The following is a 20,004-nucleotide window of genomic DNA, read 5'->3' as shown; positions in this document are numbered from 1 at the left end:
ATCTCTCATCTTCCTCACTGGTGGAAAACAAAGTGGAGAAACACAAGGGAATTTCTTTAAACAAAAAAGTCCTCGTGTGAATTTTCCAGGGTCTCGTATAGCAGCTTTTGAGAAAAACAGGCAAGCAAGATATTGATTTTTAAAAACGAAGATATTAATGCTAACTTTGTGAAGCTCTGAGGATGAGCTGAAATAATGTCCGTGGACCTGAAGTAGGGTTGGTTGGTGCAAAATATACTCTCAGCGAGTGGAAGCTACCACTCTTCCACTTGCCAAGCTCCAGAAGCACAAGCCAGATCTTCCTTGCTCAGAGCAGACACTCTCACATCTGCCCAAGTGAACTGCAGTGAGTAGGGAAAGGAATCAGACTTGACAAAGAATAGTGCAGCTTTCACAAGTCCACTCCATGTGTAGGCTGGGCGCTAACTCCAAGCTCCAGACTTCTCATAATTGTGGGCAGATTTCTCCGCCCATGCTCACAAACAGCCAGATCCACTTGCGTTGGTCGTTAACACAGTTTATTATTGGCACACTTATCGGTAAAGCATACATAAAATACAGCTGTTTTATAACACACGGAGCCACTGTGTCTTTACATGTGTGGCAGAACATATTAATATGCAAATGGAAAAATTAGTTCTCTTATAAAGTTTCACATAAATACACTGGAATTGCCCCAAAAGAAAAATCCCCATAAAAGAACCAAGGGAGGGCTTTACAAAATATTATACAAGAAATATACTATGAAAAGAAACAACAGTCAACTCAGATACAATAAAAAACACAAAAAAGTTTCAGATTTATTAAACTGCCCACAAAATTAATGGATTACATGGCTTGAAAAGATCTGGATCAACAGCAATTTTACAAACGCATCAGTTCTCAACGGGCCAGGTAGGTGTCTTTCTTTACATAAAAAATCCACCTCGGCGTCTTCGATGACAAAAAGACATTTCTTGTTTCAGCACTTGGGCTCAATTGAACCAGCTCGGGTTGGAGAACCGATTGACATTAGCTCACCCACAAATTACCCTGCTAGGCCCTCTTAGCTGTTACCCAATGAAGGAAAAGGTGAAGAAAGTAATAAAAATTAATAAGGATACACTTAAATTACTGTCCAAAAGCTGATTTTTTTTCTTTTCTTTTTTTACTGAAACAAGAAACTCTCAGATGCAAGTCAAAAAGCAGAAAATATTTTACAATATTAAAAAGTCATCTGTGGTTAGGGTCGGCATATAACGAGACCCTGAGCACTGAGGGCGTATTGACAATATGGCCTTCGTTGGGTTGGGCTGGGTTAGGTGGGGCGGGGCGGGGCGGGGCGGGGCGGGGCGGGGCGTGTAATTAACAAACATGTGGTTAACACCGAGCCAGGAGAAGCGCGAGCGTTCGCTCTGGTTTTAATTACCATCAGTGCCAGTATCTGTGTTACCTGCGAAGGCCTCCAGGGAAGGGTCATGGAAGTTTACTGGAATAATCCTCTCAATTCAAAAAGGAACAAAGAAAGAAACTCGAACTCAGATCATTGTGATTTAGAAATAGGTATTCGCATGGAAAAGTTTTTATTTCTCCTCCTTCCTCTCCTGTAGGCAAGGATCTGCAAGCGTGGGTGTGTGTACCCCACGGCCTACTGACAGTGGGTGCAGGTGCGGGTCAGTCTCACTGGGGAGCCTGGGGCGGGGCGTTTTCTGATTTGGTCTCTTGAGCGGCGGGGGGTTTACTGCTCCACGGGCTGCTGTTCCCCAGGGCGGGGGGGCTGTTGAAGTCTTCCTCGTCGTCCACGCCGTTGGCCGCGTCATATTGCGTGTTTTCTAATCTAGTGATTAGCCTTTCGTCCTCGTCCCCAAACTCACCTCCCATCAGAGTTGGCTCTCCTACCACCATCACATCCTGTGAACAGCAGCTGACATTATTACAGGGAAACCTTGGGACAGAGAAGCTTAGCTTAAAACACTAGCGGGAGGGGCTGGGCGATCTAGGACAGACACACTCGTGTACTGTGTCCCGGGGGTCAAGTCTCAAAGTCGGGGGGTGGGGGCGAGACGCATATTTGATTTCTACAGGAAATAAACATTGCCTCCTGATGGGGAACAACCACGCGAGTTTATGTCCTTAGTGCGCAGCCTGACCTCGGAGAACGAGCAATGCTAGCAATCTGCAGAAATAAAAAAATCGATTTTTCAAAATTAAAAAAATCCACGCTTTTAACTTGCCGACATTGGGGACTTCAGAGAGGGCTGTGGAACCTTCTGCTGGGTGCTTTCCAATACCGCCAAAACTCCGCCACTTTTTATTTAGGGCCTCTGAATGGTTTTGGAAACCAGCAGCCAACGTGGGGAGGATGCTGTTCTACGATATTCACGCAACTCATTCCGAATGGCATTTTCTCTGTCCCAAGGACGGTATACATTTTAATTGAAGACAGAATCTCTCTTTTTTCTACTCAGCCAGGCCCTTTTATGCAGCCAATATCCTTGACATTCTGCTACTTAATTATGGTAATTAATTTAGGTAAAGTTTTCGATAAAAACAATGTTCACACTGATTTGACAATTTGCATAGCTAATTAAGTCATTAGCAAAAACCTGCTGATTGCCAACAAGCCCTGAATTTACCATCTGTTATCTCATGGTGCCTGTCACCTATCCCCACACAGGCAACCCTGCCACCAATCTGGGCAGTAAAGAGAACCAGTCTGTCCAGCTGGTGCCATAAAAGGAAGATGAAGAGCACTAATTATAATTACATTGATGAAGCTGGTAGTCATCAGAAATGGAAGCGTGCAAGAAGAATCCATCTAATCACTCCTTTAAGTACAAACTGTCCTTCCATGCAAACAAGGAAGCCACCTACTGTAGCTGGGAGCTTCGTGGAGGCCACTGCTGGAGAGGGACGGGGGAGAAGGACGCATACACAGGGCACAGCTCCAGCCTCTTTGTTCAAAGGGGGCCGTATGGGGTTGATGGGTGACCTGGGCATGGGACAGGACACCTGTCAGGTGATACTGCTGGGCAAGCTGTGAGCAATGGTCTACTCAAAAGTGCAGTGACTCCAGGAGAGTGCCCAGTGCTGTCAGCTTCTGCCTCTGCCAGAAAAAGCAGGGCTGAGCCAGATGCTTTTGGGCATATAAGGGTGCGTTTCCTGACAGGGAGGCTATGCCTTGGACAAAATGCCTTGGTAACTGGGCAAAAAATGGCCCTCACTGGGGGCAAGAGAGGCTTTCCTGGGACAGTATGGTAGACTACTGCCTTTGGTCAGGAGAAGGTCCAGTGGACCCTCCAGTTTCCTTCTAGAATTCTGAAGGTGCCAACTGAACAGAACCCTTAATGTCCGCCTGGTCGATTTTGTAATGGAAAATTTGGTTTGTTTGATTGACTGATTGATTGATTCCCCGAGAACTATGGGGAAGGTCATCAGTGGATTTCCAAACTGTGTTTTCTGACTAATCACTCTTGTGACTTGACAAACGTGATTTTAAAGAGCTATGTCCCAGGTTAAGTAAATGCCTCAAATACAAATTGGATAAACTCAGCGATCTAGGTGCTGGCAGGGAAATCAGCAGTGTGCTTCGAAGAACATATTGATTATGCAGCGAAGAGCCAGACGTGACACTGACGTGGACTCAAGGTGAGGAACAACACAGACAGACTCTGACTGGCAAGAGTACGGACAGGACTGGAGGTGGAATGGGCTCTCCAGAGAGGAGGGGACGTTATCGGGTTAGCCACACCGCCCGCTGAAGGTGTTCTGGACAAAAAAGAAAGCCACTTGGTTACAGGCAATCGGGAGACAGTGCTTATGGACCAGGAACAAAGGTGAGGGGAAAGAATAGGGCAAGACTGGGGAGAGGATGACGTGGGTTAATCTCATTTCATGACTTACGTGCAGCACACTTTGGAAGGGTTGGAACACACATGCGTGAGGTGTCACAGGACAGGAGAAGGGCGTGGGGACCGACCACGTGGGTCTGCATTAGTATCGTGAGTCCAAGGTCGTCGAGAGAGGCTGGGACAGTGTGGGAGGTAAGCATAATTTGGAAACAGAGGAGAAAAATCAGAAGGCAGCTTAAGCGTGACATTAGGAAAAGGTCCTCAACACTCCAGGTGCCTCCATGGCATCAGAAAAATAATGGTCATTCACGAAAAGTACTATGAAAATCGTGATTTGAATCACTCCAAATGGGGCCGGTATCAGCTCATAGTGTTTGGAACAGCTGGAAAGATGCCCAGGCATAGATCCTTGTCAGCATCCTAAATTTCAGAGAGATGCCACATTTGCCTTGCTGATTATAAAAGAAAAGCCTTAACCAGATACGTAATCCTGTGTGTACGCGCGGGAGGGATGGATAGATGGCAAGCTATGAAAGAGATGTGTGCTGGGGGTTCTTAGGCGCGTACGTACTTAAGGCCACTTACACACACTTACACAAGTATGCACAGGGCTCTACCTGGAACCTACGTCTACGGAACCTGCAGACGAGACGAGTGGTTCTCTGCTCAGGCGGTCTCGATTTGTTAGCCTCGCACAAAATGAATGGAGACATAGTGCACATTCGGGGCCGCCTCTCACTAGTGGAAGTGGGCTCCATTATCCCCACCCGCACATCTTTAAAAATCCCCCCAACATTCAACATCGGCCGTGAGAGGTGCATTTCCTTCCCACGTGTGCTTTCTCGTGTGTCCCGCAGGAGGCAGGGCCGGTGTGTCTGAGAGTGACCCAGATGCCCTCGGCTCCCCGTGAGGCAGACCTCTCTGCTCCTCGCTGGAGGCCTGGAGGTGCCACCAGCTCTTGCCCATGTCACATCTTCTCACTAATCCCCCGTGCAAGGACCACCAACCTCTGAGGAGGACTGGAAGTGACTCCTTTCAGGGCCCCTCAATGCTTCTCCTTAAATTGGCCAGAAGGGGTCACTGCTGTAGAATGACACAGGTCTCCATCCCTCCCAGGGTTGAGGCTGCAGTTCGGGATCGCTCCTAGCCCCTGCTCATGGAGTGAGAAGCAGAATCCAAGGATTAAACCCTAGTCCTCGCCAGACGCACACGCTGCTGCCGCGGCAGCTAGGCGGACCACAGCTGTGGTCACGGTGGCACATAAACTCTGGTCATGCCTGGGAACGAGGCGGCCAGGGCTGCAGACCGCGTTCTGTTTTAACAGTAATGTCGTGTCGGTAGTTCAGTACACAGGGTTAAAAGATGTGGCCACTACAAGCCAGACGATGCTTATCATTTAATGTCCTTTCAACTGGAGTGCACACAGAAATGTGCACCTTTTTCCTAGCCTGGTTGCCTTTCCCTGCCCCTCTTGGCCCTCTGTAAGCTTTACTTGGTTAAAACCTCTTTTAATTGCATGGAGTGGGGATGGTGCTGAAATTCTGCTCTCACTTTCTGATGGTGCCTTGTTCTCACCAAGTCCAAAGGGTCTCAATTCACCAAGAACCCTCTGGACACAGGTATCCTCCACTAAGATGCAGTTGGGGGATTGGAGGAAAGGAGCATCAGGAAGTAGAACAAACTACGTGCCCTTTAAGATAAAATTGAAATGTTTCCAACGAGGCCAGGTATGTCGAAATACATGAAACTTATGCTGCTATTCTACACCTGAGGCAGACATCGAGGATGGACGGCTCACCAAACCCAGGCTGGGCCTCAGAATTCCACTCAGTGCTGGACCCTGTTAGCTGACCCCAGGAGACTGAGCTGGCAGGAGAGAGGAAACCTCTTGGCCATCCCTTGAGTAGACATGAGCTCTTCAATGACAGGGCCTGGGTTTTTGCTGTCTTTTGTTTGTTTACTCTTGGTATAGTGGGGGGCACATAGTCGGAGCTCAGAAAACATTTGTTGAACTGAGCTGAATTCTAGCAGCCACTGTGCCTTTAAGTAGTGATGTCACAGTTCCAGAATTCTCTGGAATGCACTGTCATTTGCAAGGGGAAACTAACAAATGTTAGTTTCTAAAACTCCAGGAGTAGATGAATAATGGGTTACTTGTGAGCACTTCTGGGTTGATTTATTTATACCAGGCCATTTTCTCTATGCATTTTCCAGTTTAACCAGGAGTGGGCCTAGCTTATTGGTACCTTCATAAAAAGACTGTTTTTCTTCTTTGATTTTTTTTTTTTTTTCCTGACTCTTTAGCCCAGTTCAGAAAACAGAGGTGAGTCTGGCATTATTTAAAGACTATAATTCCTAGCGGTCTTAAAAACAAAATGGTACCTTCCCCACAGGCTGGCCACTCTCTCCATGACCCTTTCTTTCTAGTGCAGTGAGGATGAAAACCATACCCTCTGCCTACGGAAGACAGAAGAGTTTCAGTGGACCCGGGGATTCTCAGGTACTGATGGGGTTGGTTTTAGCCAAAGAAAACGGACTGATGGAAAGTGGGTAAAAGTGGGTCGGGGACAGATCTGAAAGACACATTTAGAAGTAGGTGGAGAATCCCCATGAAAGAAGGGTCCACTCTCACATGGGGAGAGATGTGAGGACGACAGATCAAGAGGGGAAAAAAGGTGAGAAAGAGGGAAAAGGTCAAATTGCATTGGTTAAGGGAAGTAACAAGAAATAGAGCCCATTTCCCAAGACATGGCATCTAGAGGATGCCACCCAGCACCACGAAGGTGTTGGCGCTCAAACGACAGTCAAACGCCTGGTGACAGGGTGGTGTGGCTAGGGCAGCAGAGAAGGAGCACCCACAAGTAATCGTGGAGGGGACAAGGGACAAGAAATGCTTAGAGGAGCATGAGAATTTAAAAGCGATAAATGGTCGGACACTGGGCTGAGGGATTTGGAGTCAGGAAGGAATTGGGCAGACAGGACAGGACTTGAAAGTAAAAGTAATAGGAGATGAAGAAAGATGAAGAAAGGGCCCACGCGGTGTACACTCTTTGGGGACACCCGTCCGCTGTCAGCCTTGGAGTTCAAAGAAGCCCCCCTTCTCAGTGGCCCATTTCCTTTGTCAAGACCCAGAAATGAAAGAAAGGGTCAAGAGGTCAAGAGAGCTGAGACCAAACCAGGGGCCCACCCTCCCCCTGAGCTCATGAAATGGGTAAAGTGGAATCCACTGAGCTGCATTTTGAGTGGCCGGGAGTTAATTACCTGAGTCTTAAAATAGGAAGGGACACCCAGGTCGGGAAGGCCCAATCCAATTACAATACGCAGTCTGAACGCCGGGAGCTAGCTTCCAGTGGAGCACGGGGTCTCCAGTGATGGTGCCGAGAGCCCCTCTGTGCCACCGGGCATTGCTGCTAAGTGATATTTTAATTAAACCTTAAGTGACATATCTCCTGTCTGTGACTCTGACGGCTTTTTAATTCAGGTCCCTGCGCAGCACAGACTCTTAATATTCCTTTCTAATTCCCAGGTTGCAAGGGAAGGTTTCCATGGCAGGACTCCTCCCTCCCCTGCCCCCTCCCCCGCCTCCACCCCCAGCCCGGCCTTGCCCTCCCCCGCCCCCAACCTGCCCAGAACGGCCTGGCAGCTCAGGGAGGCTTTCGCGCGGGCCCCTGCAGGGGGGAGACAGGCAAAGGCAGGAGTGCAGGCCTAAGAGCAAAGCGAGACTTACAGGTACCTGACTGGACAGACTCAGGTTGGCGGCCGGAGTCTTCTTCTTGCCGCCGGTGCTGTTGGTGGTGTTCCCGGCGCTGCTGTTGGACGTGCTGCTCGTGGAGTTTTTCCTTTTTCTCCGCTTGGTTGTCGGCTGCCTTGTGGGTTCTGCTGCACAATGGAAAATGGACAGGGGATCAGTTCCGGGGCGACGGTCAGAATACTGTCCCTCCAAGGAGCCTGTGCTTGCGAATTGAAAAGAGTAGACTCTACATTGGTCCCATTTTTTTTAAATGTACGTGGAGTAAAGGGAGGAAGCGCTTGTTTTATTTTTAGCCCCCAGTGCGTGCAACCCTCTTCTTTGGTATCTAGATAGAATGATTTGTGTTTTATTGTGTTTCGCGAATGTTGTATGTCTGGAATCTATCCATATATTTTAAGGGCCAGCCGCAAATACCACTTTTATAGTTGAGTTAAAAATATTACTACCATTTCAAAATTGGGGAAAACATTTTTCTCTGGACTGTCGTGTCTTTAGAGCAAAAGGAGGGCCCAGGGCTCCCTTGGGTTGGCAGGGAGGGAGCTTCTGAGAGATGAGGGAAAGGATGAAGCCAAGTGAAGGGGGTGAACCTGTGTAGGAGCCGTGTCTCTGGGTAAGCGCCCAGCACCATCACAGCTGGAGATGCTCGAGTACAAAGAAGAGGAAGCGTGAGTTCTGTCGGCCATGGGCTCCCAAGCTCAGTTCTCAAGTTGCATGGTTTGGACCCTGATGTTTAAAGAATGCTACTAATTTCAACTTTCCTGAGGGAAAAATGTCTTAGTGGGCCACGGCCAGCATATTCATGAAGGGGAACTAGATCTTTTCAGGAAAGTCCTGTTTAGAAACAGGAAAATATTTTGGACTGGATGGATGGGCAGTGTCTTCTTGGAAGCATAGGGACCCGTGGTGATGTGCGGTCAGATGAATATTATTTATTTATACATCATGTAGTGAGTTTTATCAAATGTTTTCATGTTCTTCATGGTTTCTATGTCATGACTATCTTATATCCATAGCAACTCTATTAATTAGATGCTATTCTAATCTGTGCTTTGTAAATGAGAAATGTTCGGAAACTTTTTCCAGGCAGTTACTCAGTTGGAAATGGAATGTAAGAGCATCCTTTTTGCTAACCCTAGTCTTGACCCAACTCTGAAGGAGAGAAGGTGAGCCGGGGCCATATTGGAACCAAGTGAGAGGGCCTCGTGGCATTTTCTTAAAACACTTATGCTGCTTCTGATGGGCAGTGGCCAGGATCTCCTTTAAGGCTCATTTCAAAGACCACCTAGTCCACCAAATTATCCCTGACTTTTGAGGAAGAAGGGGATTATGTTCCTATTTATATACCACTTTTTTCCCTTCATGAATATTTTGTCTCTTATGATCAGAGATGTTCATCAAAGGGCCTAACATGTCTGTCCACAGAGAGTCATGGGTGCTTGTCCTGAAGGTTGAGGAAACAGGAAATAGAATTGGTCCAGCTCAGGGTGCCAGAAAAGAGTTGAGTTACACGTTCAAGGTCAAGCAAATACTCAGTTCCCCTGACAAACATCTTCTTCCTTTACCTCAAGAATTAAAATTGGCTACTTTTTTTTGATATCTGTACTTCATTTGTGAAATTTGGGGGAAATATACCGACACTGCCTACTCTGGATTACTCCCATTGGCAGCAGGTAGCTGAGGTCATAGAGTCATGAACTCTGGAGATGTAAGCACTTATTGTGACACAGACCTCCTTCACTGATCAGCTATGAGACCGCCTTTGGCAAATTACTGCTTAAATCTCAGGCCCTGTACACTTAAAATGGAAGTAATATTAAATACCGCATAAGGTTATTGTGAGGATTCAGAAAGAGAATGGAGGGTCTGGGCGGGCTGGGATTTCTGATTGTTTCATTCGGTGCTGTACCCCTTAGTGACTGGAACAGTACCTGGCACCTAGTAGGGGCTTAATCAATAACTACTGAATGAATGATTGAGTTAATAAATAATATATAAATTATATACACATATGCTGGAAAATATAGGTTCTCAAAGCATTCATTGAGTGAAATATTTTTTCCCATAAAGCCTTATTGATATTGAAAGAGAAAATAATCTAAGCACATTCAATAGATTTGAAAAATAATGTTTCAAATATCTAAAATTCCTCTAAGACAGGGATGTAAATATTCTATGTAAAATGATGCTCGTAGGGTGGCTCCGTAGCGCAATGGATAGCGCATTGGACTTCTAAAATGATGCTTGTTTTCTCAGATTTCTAAATATGTACTTAGTTAAATCTACTATATTCATTTCCTATAAAATGCCTGGCCCATTACCAGTGGAAGGTGACCATTCTATTTTGTGATTCAGAAAGCTATGTGCTTCGTGTTAATAATTACTCTTTATAAAAATAATTTTTAGCGAACGGATACGTTTTGCTTTTATGATCAATGAGGCTCGACACACGCCCGGGAGTAAAAATGTATTAGATAGAATGACAATTAATGATGACTGGAAGCAGTAATTTCAGAGCCCCAGCAGGAGACTATAGTATCTAAACTGCATTCTAAGGAAGTGAGGAAAATGGAATCTTTTATGTATTCTCTTCATGATCAGAGTACCCTTTGATACTAGATCTATCTTAAAAAAGGGAGCAAATTTATTTATTTATTTTTCTTTATTTCCTTCCTTCCTTTTCCCCCTTCCATCCTCCCTCCCTCCCTTTCTTCCCATAATTTAGATCATTCTTAAAGAAAAAAAACAGGCAAAAGAACAATGGACCATGAGAAGACATCAGTCTTGTCCAGTGGAATAGCCACTGGCCTGGGAGACAGGAAACCTTGCTTCTGATTTCGGCTTTGCCAATGATTTTGGTAACATTAAATAAATCAATTGACTTCTCTGGGTTTCAGGTCCTAAGTGAGATGATAGATGATTCCTAAGGATGCTGGTACTTCACAAATTCTACGTCCCCACATCCAAATATCCATAAGAAACTAGTCTTCCTGACAAATTTATGATTCCTTCCTTCCTTTTCACATCCCTTCGTCCCCCAAAGAGGCCTCAGAAAATGCATTTAGAACAAGAGTGAAGAACGAGCTCGTACCTGGGGGTGCCACCATCCGCTGCCACTTCTGAAACAAGCAGGTCTTCAGGCAGTCTCGTGGACTGAGGTTGTAAGTTTTATGTCTCGACATCAGTTCCTGCATTGGCTCCAGTATTACACACAACTGCAAAAAAGTTCAAAGACATCCGTGTTTCACTACTTGATAATATGATTTGCAATAAATAATGTTAACAGCTGGAAACAATTAGAAACCTCAAAGGTACTTTTCTTTTTCCCCCTGGTTTTGATTTTCTCTGTCCAAGTTTGGAGGAAAAGAAATATCACCAACACTTGATAATGCCCACTTAATTTACTATTACTTATAATACCATATTACAGCTGAATGTGATTTACACACACACACACACACACATACACATCCAGACACATTCTGTACAAACTGTTGGGTGGATATATGTAGCTCTATTCTGAATTCAAATGATTCTCTCTGGTTAAAGAAAAAAGCTCTCTTCCATGGCGCACAGCATGCTCTGATTTCTGCTCTGGTTTCTGCTGTTGTTCCTGTTTGTATAACCACACACTGTGAGTTACAATGCTAGTTTATGTAGATTATATGGCAGTGAAAGCCATCTTTTAAACTGGAGAACAAAGTGGCAACTACAAGTACTTTCTGGATCCTAATTCTTATCAAGGCCCACGATGAACACTATTTTATTTTTATTCATGTACTCATTTGTATTTTACACATAACGATAATGTCAGTAACATATGCCAACATGAGTTCAGAGTGGGAGCTTTTTCTGTGACTCTGTACACGGTTGCTTTCTTGTCTCCTTTGGCTAGATTTTTCAGATTTACTTTGGTCCAAGACATCCGATGACAAAGATTAATGAATGAGCAAGAAGGTAAATCCATTTAGGATTGCCTTGAACTTTTCTGAATTCCTTCTCAGTTGGAAGCTCATCAGAATACTGCTGCATTGAGAGTGCTGTATCTGAGAAGACAAAAACCACAACACAGCTGTACACATATTGGCAAAGCACCCACCCTTCCATGTGGAAAGACAGCATTTCATTATAAAAGGCAGATGTGCCCTCACTGCCCATCTTTTTTACCACTCCCTTCCCTTCTGTCATTACTCAGAGGACATGCTGCTTTTTGTCCACTGGTCCACTGGGTTCCCTCTACTTGGAATTCTTCCCTCCCCTCTTCTTGGCTAATGCCCACTCATCCTTGAAGACAAGGTTACTTCTTCTGTTACACTTGTGTACCTCTCCCTATGCGGGCTGAACTGGGTGCCTCCCTACAGCTCTCCCATGGCACTCAGCCCTTGCTGCTCTATGAACTTACTCATCCATGCTTTGCAACCCTCTGCTTCCAAGTCTCTTTTCTACTTGACCTTGAACTCTTTGAATGCCCAGACTGTGCCTTTTTTCTCTGTTTTCCTAGGTTTGGCTCAAGTGAATGGATGCATTTAAGGTGTTCTTATAAATACCGGAAGATCTTTTCATGCCAATGTTCCTGAGAGTATGGTCTAAGGAATACTTCTGTCAGAACCAAACGAGTTCCAAACGAGTTGATCATTAAAAATGCAGATTTCCAGGCTCTTCCCCTTCTGTTTCACTAGGTATGGAACTAGGGTCCTGAATCTGCCTTTTGGAAAAGCATGCTCATGTCTGATTCTGATACATAGTACTAAAGTTTGAGGTCTGCTTTAGGATAGATACATATAAACAGCAAGACATGTGCAAATTCCCCGTGGCTTCCAGTTTGAACTCCACTTTTTTCTCACTTAACCCCACTTGCCCATGCTCTTCCTCTCTTCTCAAGCCTAAGCATGATAATCAAGATTACCTTCATCTAGAAAAATTTCTCTGCTCTTTTTACCTATTGATGATCTAAACTTGGCCCAAACCGCTAACTCCATTGACAGGACAACTGCAGTCACTTTCCCACTGCAGTTTCTCAGGAAGAAGAGAGCAAGATTTTAAAGCCTGAATGACACAAGTACAGTGTGGGACAAAGATACACTTTGGCCAAAGAGCCACTCAACCCTAGTGAACCAGGCTGTCAGGTAATGAGATCTGGATTAGTTATGGGGCATCTTCAGTCTTGTCTATCTTCTTGCTTCGGAGTCCTTTCTGAAATTTAAAATGTTGGTAAGGAAGACCCCATGAAAGCGAGGAATTCCTGTGCAATTAACTCCACATTCCCACACTGTGAAGACTCGATGTGTATCTTTCCTCCATAAGGAATTCCTCACTGGAAATCAAAGTCTATGCAAGCTAAAGACAGCCTCAGGTCTGCCCCAGCCACTGATGCTCACCAGTCCAAACAGAGCGAAGTAGTCCACTGTCATCTCTACAAACAGAGATAAGAGTGGATTATCCACCAAAGGAGAACCACTGCTAGATTCAGACAGGGTCAGAAGATGTTTGCATCTATTATTAAGCTAGGTTAGCAAGAAGAGGTTTCAGGGAAATTCTAAGGGATGGAAAAATGTTTTGTTTTGTTTTTTAATTAAAATAACAAAGTTAGGTTTTCAACCATTTCCTTTGGCCCATTCCCCATTTTTGAGAAATGGGCTTACCGTGGATATAAAAATACATGGATGGAGCAGAACAAGCACAGACTTAGAAGCCAAGAGGTCTAGGTATGGATTTTAATTCTGTCCCTAGGTGTGCATCCTTGGCTGAGCCCCTTAAGAGTGCTGGCTCTCAGTTTCACCTGTAAGACAATACCCATCTTGCGTAGCATTGTGAGAATTTGAGATGTTATGTCCGACAGGTCAGAGTTCAACAAACAGTAGATATGATGATTCTGTATTAGCAAGAACAGCACAGACTGTGAAACAAACACCGCTTCTATTCCTTTAAATCAACAAGCATTTATAGAGCTTCTTCCTAAGGGTCAGGCACTCTGCTTCGGCGCTGCGGACATAACGAGGAGGATAACATCATCTCTATCCTCAGCAAGGATACAGCCCCCTTTGGGATGATTTAAGCATATTAAGAAAACGACTCGGGTGTACAGCTAAGCATCTTTGGCAATCACATGTTTATGAAGCAAGTATTTTCATTACGTGACAAGTTAGATGGCAGAAGTGACCTCTGTGGACCCAGAAGGGCAGTGGGCATGGAGCATACCAGCAGGGAGAGCTGCATTTACTGAGAGAACCCTTAAGCTCATTATCTACTTCTTTCTTGTGGGGCGTGGTTTCCTCCCTGGGTTTTGGGCAGCACTTTTTTCAGGTGCTAATCCTCAGGGTTTATCCATTCCCCTTGAATGTAAAAATATCTTCCCATCGCTGTAACCCACCCCAAAGGAGTTCCTATCTCTGAATACTAATCAGGAATCTCCAAAGCCATTTTTCTTCCAGAGGAGGGTTCCCAGGCTGGAGAGGCAGGCTTCCCCCGGATTCGTGTGTGCAAACGAGCCTGCCGTAGAGCTGGGCTGGTTTTGCTGGGCTGGTTTTGCTGGGCTGCGTGCTGTAGGTGGCAGAACCACCTCAGACAAGAGGCTGACTTCTCAGGCAGCGAGCCAGTGCATTTTGGCAACAGCGAAGGCCTGGGGCGTTCTGAAATGCGATCAGGAAGACGGTTGGGGGAGTGGGCTCCCGCAGTCACTCGCCAGTTCCTTCTGGAGCCAGGATTCCTGCTGTCCCTGGGGTCTTGGACCCCCTTGAGAATCTGGGGAAGGCTAGGCAGCCTCTCTTTCAAAGTTTGTACAAAATATCTGGAGGTTTATGAATCCTCTTATATCCCCATCCATTGACTCTAAGTAAAGAGTTCCCTGTTTGTAATAAGTATAAACCAGTCTACATGCCTTTTCCTCCATGCTACACACACACACACACAGAGGCATGCACACATCAGTCAAATGCATATTAATGGGGCTAAGCATAACAACACAGAGTCTTTTGATTTAAAGGAACAATTGTATCTGCAGAGTCGGGCCTGCTACAAAGTTCTCAGTGGACCAGCCCTTTTGGACAAGGGAGGCCACAGCATTTCTGCAACATCTGCAGCAGCCTGCACCCAGGGCTGCCACTTAGTTTGGCTTCCTCCTGCTGTGGTGTTGGGGGATAGCGGGAGGAATTCTAGAACATCATGGAAGGGGCAGGAGTCAGCAAGGCCTGAGACCTCATTTTGAGTATGAAGCTCCTGAATGTGTAGTCCCTGCCAGGTCCATCTAGGATCCCCAAAAAAGATCTTGCCCATCCCAGCAAAGCTGCAAGTACACCTTTCTGCAGATTTAGTGAGAATTTTAAGTTAGGTCGATGTCCCTATGCTTCTGACTTCATTTTCTGGGATTCTGGCCCCAGCACTGACCCTTTGGTATGGAATCAAAACCTGGAACTACAAAAGCAACTTGCTGAGTGAGTAAAAGGATAGATGGATGGAAAGATAGATGGGTGGGTGGGTGGATGGGTGGATGGATGGATGGGTGGGTGGGTGGATAATAGACAGATTGGCCAGATTTACAGCAAGGAGTCATTTCCTAATAGCAGACAAATCAAGCCTTGTCTTGGAGGCTTAGAGGTGACGTATTTGTGCATGTGATAAATAACGGATTGCCTCCCCCGTACAGAAGGCTTTGCACAAATGCACATGTGTGTACCCGATTACTGTATGTCCTGGCCAGGCAGGAAGATCTCAGCACATCCTGGGACTTTTCGTAGTAACAAAGGGCCCAGTAAATGTAGACAGTATTGTGTTTTGCTTTGTTTTCATCTGACAGTTCTCCTGGAGAAATTTGATTCTCCTTAGCTATGTGTTCACACTTATTCTTCTTGCTCAACTCCTTGCCCAAACCCAATTCCAGAAATAGGTGATGCTTGTCAGAGTGGGCGGTGGCCTATGAAAAAGCTGATGCCCTGGAGTTGGCATTTGGCTAACTCCCAAACCTAGGTCCTGTCTACTGCCAACATTTTGATTCAATGTTTTCTGGATGATGGATGACATCCTCTGAGCTTGAGCCACCTAATCTTTGCATATAGGCTTGCCGGAGGTTACTATTTCAATACCAGCTCAGGCCTTTGTTCATGTTGTTCTTCTTGCCTAGAAGACCTCCCCTCTTTCCTGGCCCTTTTAACCAGAGGTTGGCAAGCTAGGGCCTATGGGCTGAATACGGCCATGCTTACGTAATGTTGGTAGCTGCTTTTGTGATATGACACCAGAGTTGAATAGTTATGACAGAGTTCCTATAGCCCACAGACCTGAAAATATTTACTATCTGGCCTTTCACAGAAAGGTTGCTGACCTCTGTTCTAAACCACTGCTGTTCAACGTAGGTGATCTGCAAACTATTTGTTGTGCTTCTGTCACAGGAGAAGCAGCTTGAGACAGAGTACAATTCAGTTCACTGCTTCCTTCACTGAGAAAGTCTTATGTCAAAAAAAAAAAAAAAAAAAGTCAGATGAACTAAACAATGTGTTCAACAATGTAGTCGATTTACATTCCAGAGCAAGCTTCCTCGTCTTGTCGTGGACCACTAAGAGTTTACAGTCTGGCACTGGCCTGCAAACCACATTTGAATCTCACCAGCATGACCATTAATGTCCTCCAAGGTCCAGCTCAAAGCCCACATCTGTCTCTGACCGTGCCCGCCCGCAAGGGACCCCTGCTTCTATTGCACTTATTACTAATCTAGGTACAGCCCAGTGTTGATATTTGCATTGGGAATATTCCTTTCTTGTGGACTTGTTTCATCTTATCTACAGCAAGCCATATATCCCTTTGCTCTCCCTTCTATTTAGTACCGTATTAGGCATACTCAAATATTTGCTGAGTCGTAAGTTAATAATCACCATGGAGTATCTAACTTATGCCCGTCCCTGGAGTATGTATCTGACATATACTATATCATTAACCCTCACCAGGTCCTGGCTCACTTTTACAGGCGAGGAAACTCAAACTCACAGCCATTAAATCACCTAGAGCTGAGAGTGTGATTCTTATAATGTAGCCAAGGTTTTACAACCATTTGAAGGGCAAAGAAGTTCATAGTCAAGTCTGCCTGGTTCCAACACTGTGTTCTCAACAACTAACTGCTCTGTTGTCTACCTCTCTAAATAGGAGTGGCTTAAATCGCTGCTATACCAAGTTCAAAGGCTCTCATTGTCTTCATATTGCTCCCTGTACACGGTATTGACCTCTACATAGAGATTTAGGTCATACATGAGTGGTGCAGGCTTTGGAACCAGATTCATGTGGGTTCAAACCCCCAAGTCTGCCATTTACGAACGGTGTGTTCTTGGCCAAGAATTGCAGCCTCTCTGAATCTCCTCGTCTGTAAAATGGGGATAATGATACTTATCTCTGATAGTTTGAAACAACATATGGAAATACTTAATGCAATGCCTGGAACAAGGTCAGTCCTCAAAGGATAGAAATTGGTATTATGATAAAACCTGGTTGCATCGGTGGCTCTTTACTGAGCCAGGAGATCAGTGTGTGATGTGATTGGTTAGCTACTGGGGAGTAAATCATTTGGTCTCCTTGAGACTTAGGGGGTCACTAGATATAATACTCCAAGGGATGGTAATTAGGCCAACAGTTACATTGCATTTCGATGGCTAACGTCGCTAATAAAAATCCATTTTTAGAATTCAGTGATAAATACAGTATGTTCAAATCCACAAACCAGAGTTCTTTCTTTCCCCGCGCTCTCCAGTACCTTACTCCTCTGGCTGAATCTGAATTAAAAAGATGTCAGAGTGTTGGGGGTGGTTAAGAAACAAACTCTTATCTAAGATGAAGGAGTATCTCCTAATTAAGAAACACCTAACAGAAAGAGATCTTCCACTAAAACAATAAAAAGATACACAGAATCTAAAAGAAAAACAAAACAAAGCAAAATAAATAGATAATCACACCTAGAAACAGATAAGAATGAATAACAGGCATCCACTGGAGTAAAACCCACTCTGCCTCAGAGGATGAAAAACAAGAGGGAAGGAAATGTTTTCCCTTAGAAGCGATGCAATTCTAAAATTTCAGATTATGATTTGGGTTTATTTCCTGATAGGATTAAAGGTAGATTGGTTGTAAAATTCAAAACATCCTCTTTTTTATCTGAAGATTCAACCAGGGGAGCCTTTGCCTTTTCTCGTTTTGCAAATTGATTACTGCGGAAAGTTATCACATCCAACCCTGGAGACAGACAGCCCTCTTCTGCTCTGGGAGAGGAGGGGTGGTGGTGCTGAGGAGCTGGCTTTGCCATGGGAGCTGCCACTTCAGAAGCCATCCTTCTGCTGGAATGAGCAGGCCATGCACACGCATTTCAATATCTATGCCTTGATCTCAGTTTTGAGGCTCCCAGAAAGGACTCCTCTACGTGACCACTGGCTGCTTGTCTGACCGCCCCACGAGAGAAGGGCTGGGGCTGTTGTCCTGAGCTACGGAGGCCCCATCAGACTAGCCAGGCTTCAGTGTCTCTGCCATACTTGTCAGGCCAATGAACAGACAGTTCAAAGCCTTGGAAGTACATTCTCTTCCTTCTGACCCTAGGGCCCTCATTTTTCCTCTGCGTCCTTTGGTATGGGCATCCCTTTCCATAGTGCCCTGGTTATTTGTCTATTCGCTCTTAGACCCACCCCTTCCTTCCAGCTCTGTATTGCAGAGGACAGACCCCTGCACACTATTTGCCAGCTCTTTTGCCAACCTGCTTCGGATGAAGTTTGGCCAGTTGGAGGCACTGGGGGAGATTGGAGGGAAGTGGGTTGAGTTCGTTTCCTAGGGCTGCCATAACAAAGTACCACAACCTCAGTTCTGGAGGCTAGCAGTCTGAAATCAAGGTGTTGGCAGGGCCACACTCCCTACAAAGGCTCTAGGGTAGAATCCTTGCTCACCTCTCCCAGCTTCTATTGGCTCTGGCAATCCTTGGTGTTCCTTGGCTTGTAACTACGTCACTCCAATCTCTATCTTCACATGGCCTTCTCCCCTATGTCTCTGTGTCTTCTCCTCTTCCTATAAGGACCCTGGTCACTAGATTTCCAAATAAGGTCACACCATGAGGTTCCAGGTGAACATGAATTTTTGAGGGGTACTTTTCAATCTACTACATGAGTAAAGAAATAAGTGAGGGTATTTCTTGTCTTCTCTGGTTCAGATGGCCTCTCCAACAGCTGTGACCATAGGTCCACTATGGTCCCAGTTTCTACCAGTGACCTGACAGTAATGCCTCCTGCCTTTTTACCCTGGAGTGGCAGTTGCTAATCTTAGGGTTGCCTCTTCGTCCTCTGGTTGCTTTTCCAGCTCCAACATCTTTGTACATAAAATGCCATATTAAATTTCTTCTACTAAATTACCTGGTGGGGGTTTTGTTCCCCTGGATAGACTCCAATTGACATTGTGGTTTGTAAGAAATTAGGCAATATATAAAAGATGAAGGACTTCAGGTATAAGAGGGCATCATAGGCAGTGGGGTTAAGCATGCAAATTTGGCTTGGGTTCAAATCCCAGCTACTTAATAACTGAGCGACCTTGGATGAATTACTCAATCTCTTGGTCTTTCCGGAAAGTCAGGATAACCATAGGACTTAACTAATTGGGTTGTTAGGAGAAACAACAAAATCCACTTAAAGTATACACCTAGGTCCTAACATATGCATGCCTATTATGATTAGTGTATAACCAAGTTGGGGGTGGCAGGGGCTTCATGGAAGACATTTTGAAACTTGTCAAGATGTACTTGAAATTGTATAGATGTTCCCTGTCCTATATGTGTGTGTGTGTGTGTGTGTATAGACACATATGTACAAAGCCTAAAAATTAGATTTTGGTAATATAACAGACAGCTAAAATGTTTAGTCAATATGTCTTTCCTATAAATAACTTGTCCTGACCACTGGGCCATTGCTTCAGATACCCTATCCATGGATTCTACCAGCATCTCTAAGTTCTACAGCATCATAGTTGGAATGTTTCCAAAGGAAAGAGAAAATATCTGCCTGGAAATACTCCACGATGATTAACAAACATCTAAGGAGTGCTGTCTGTCACTTGGAAGGCTATGAGTAAATTTCAGATAAATTTTAAAAATTCTTTTTTTTTAATTTAAATTCAATTAATTAACATATAGTGTATTAGTTTCAGAGGTAGAGTTCAGTGATTCATCAGTTGTATATAACACCAAGTGCTCATTATTACATCACGTGTCCTCCTGAATGTCCATCGCCTAGTTACCCCATCCCCCTACCCCTTCCCCTCCAGCAACCCTCTGTTTGCTTCCTATGATTAAGAGTCTGTTATGGTTTGTCTCCCTCTCTGATTTCGTCTTGTTTTACTTTTCCCTCCCTTCCCCTATGTTTATCTGTTTTGTTTCTTAAATTCCATATATGAGTGAAATCATATGATAATTGCCTTTCTCTG

At 44.9% G+C, this 20,004-nt stretch overlaps 1 protein-coding gene across 10 annotated transcripts in view; it reads right to left on the bottom strand.

Moving 5' to 3' along the window:
• Positions 1 to 504: 504 nt before the first annotated feature.
• Positions 505 to 20,004, bottom strand: part of LDB2 (LIM domain binding 2) — a 388,081-nt gene continuing 368,581 nt past the window's right edge. For 2 of the 10 annotated variants that reach the window (XM_035005252.1, XM_035005257.1), the window contains exons 6-8: positions 10,670 to 10,793; positions 7,558 to 7,709; positions 505 to 1,890 (exon numbers count right to left, since the gene is read on the bottom strand). In XM_035005252.1, coding sequence (XP_034861143.1) covers positions 1,660 to 1,890; positions 7,558 to 7,709; positions 10,670 to 10,793 — 507 coding nt within the window. In that variant the 3' untranslated portion in view covers positions 505 to 1,659. Of the gene's footprint in view, positions 2,156 to 4,837; positions 4,981 to 7,557; positions 7,710 to 10,669; positions 10,794 to 20,004 lie in introns of all 10 variants that reach the window. The other 8 variants (XM_035005258.1, XM_035005260.1, XM_035005259.1 and 5 more) reach the window with 8 other exon arrangements.

This window comes from Mirounga leonina, unplaced genomic scaffold (genome assembly GCF_011800145.1).
Source record: "Mirounga leonina isolate KUSES-001 unplaced genomic scaffold, KU_Mleo_1.0 Mir_129, whole genome shotgun sequence".
Classification (NCBI taxonomy): Eukaryota; Metazoa; Chordata; class Mammalia; order Carnivora; family Phocidae; genus Mirounga; species Mirounga leonina.
This window is presented reverse-complemented; position numbering and strand designations above follow the sequence as displayed.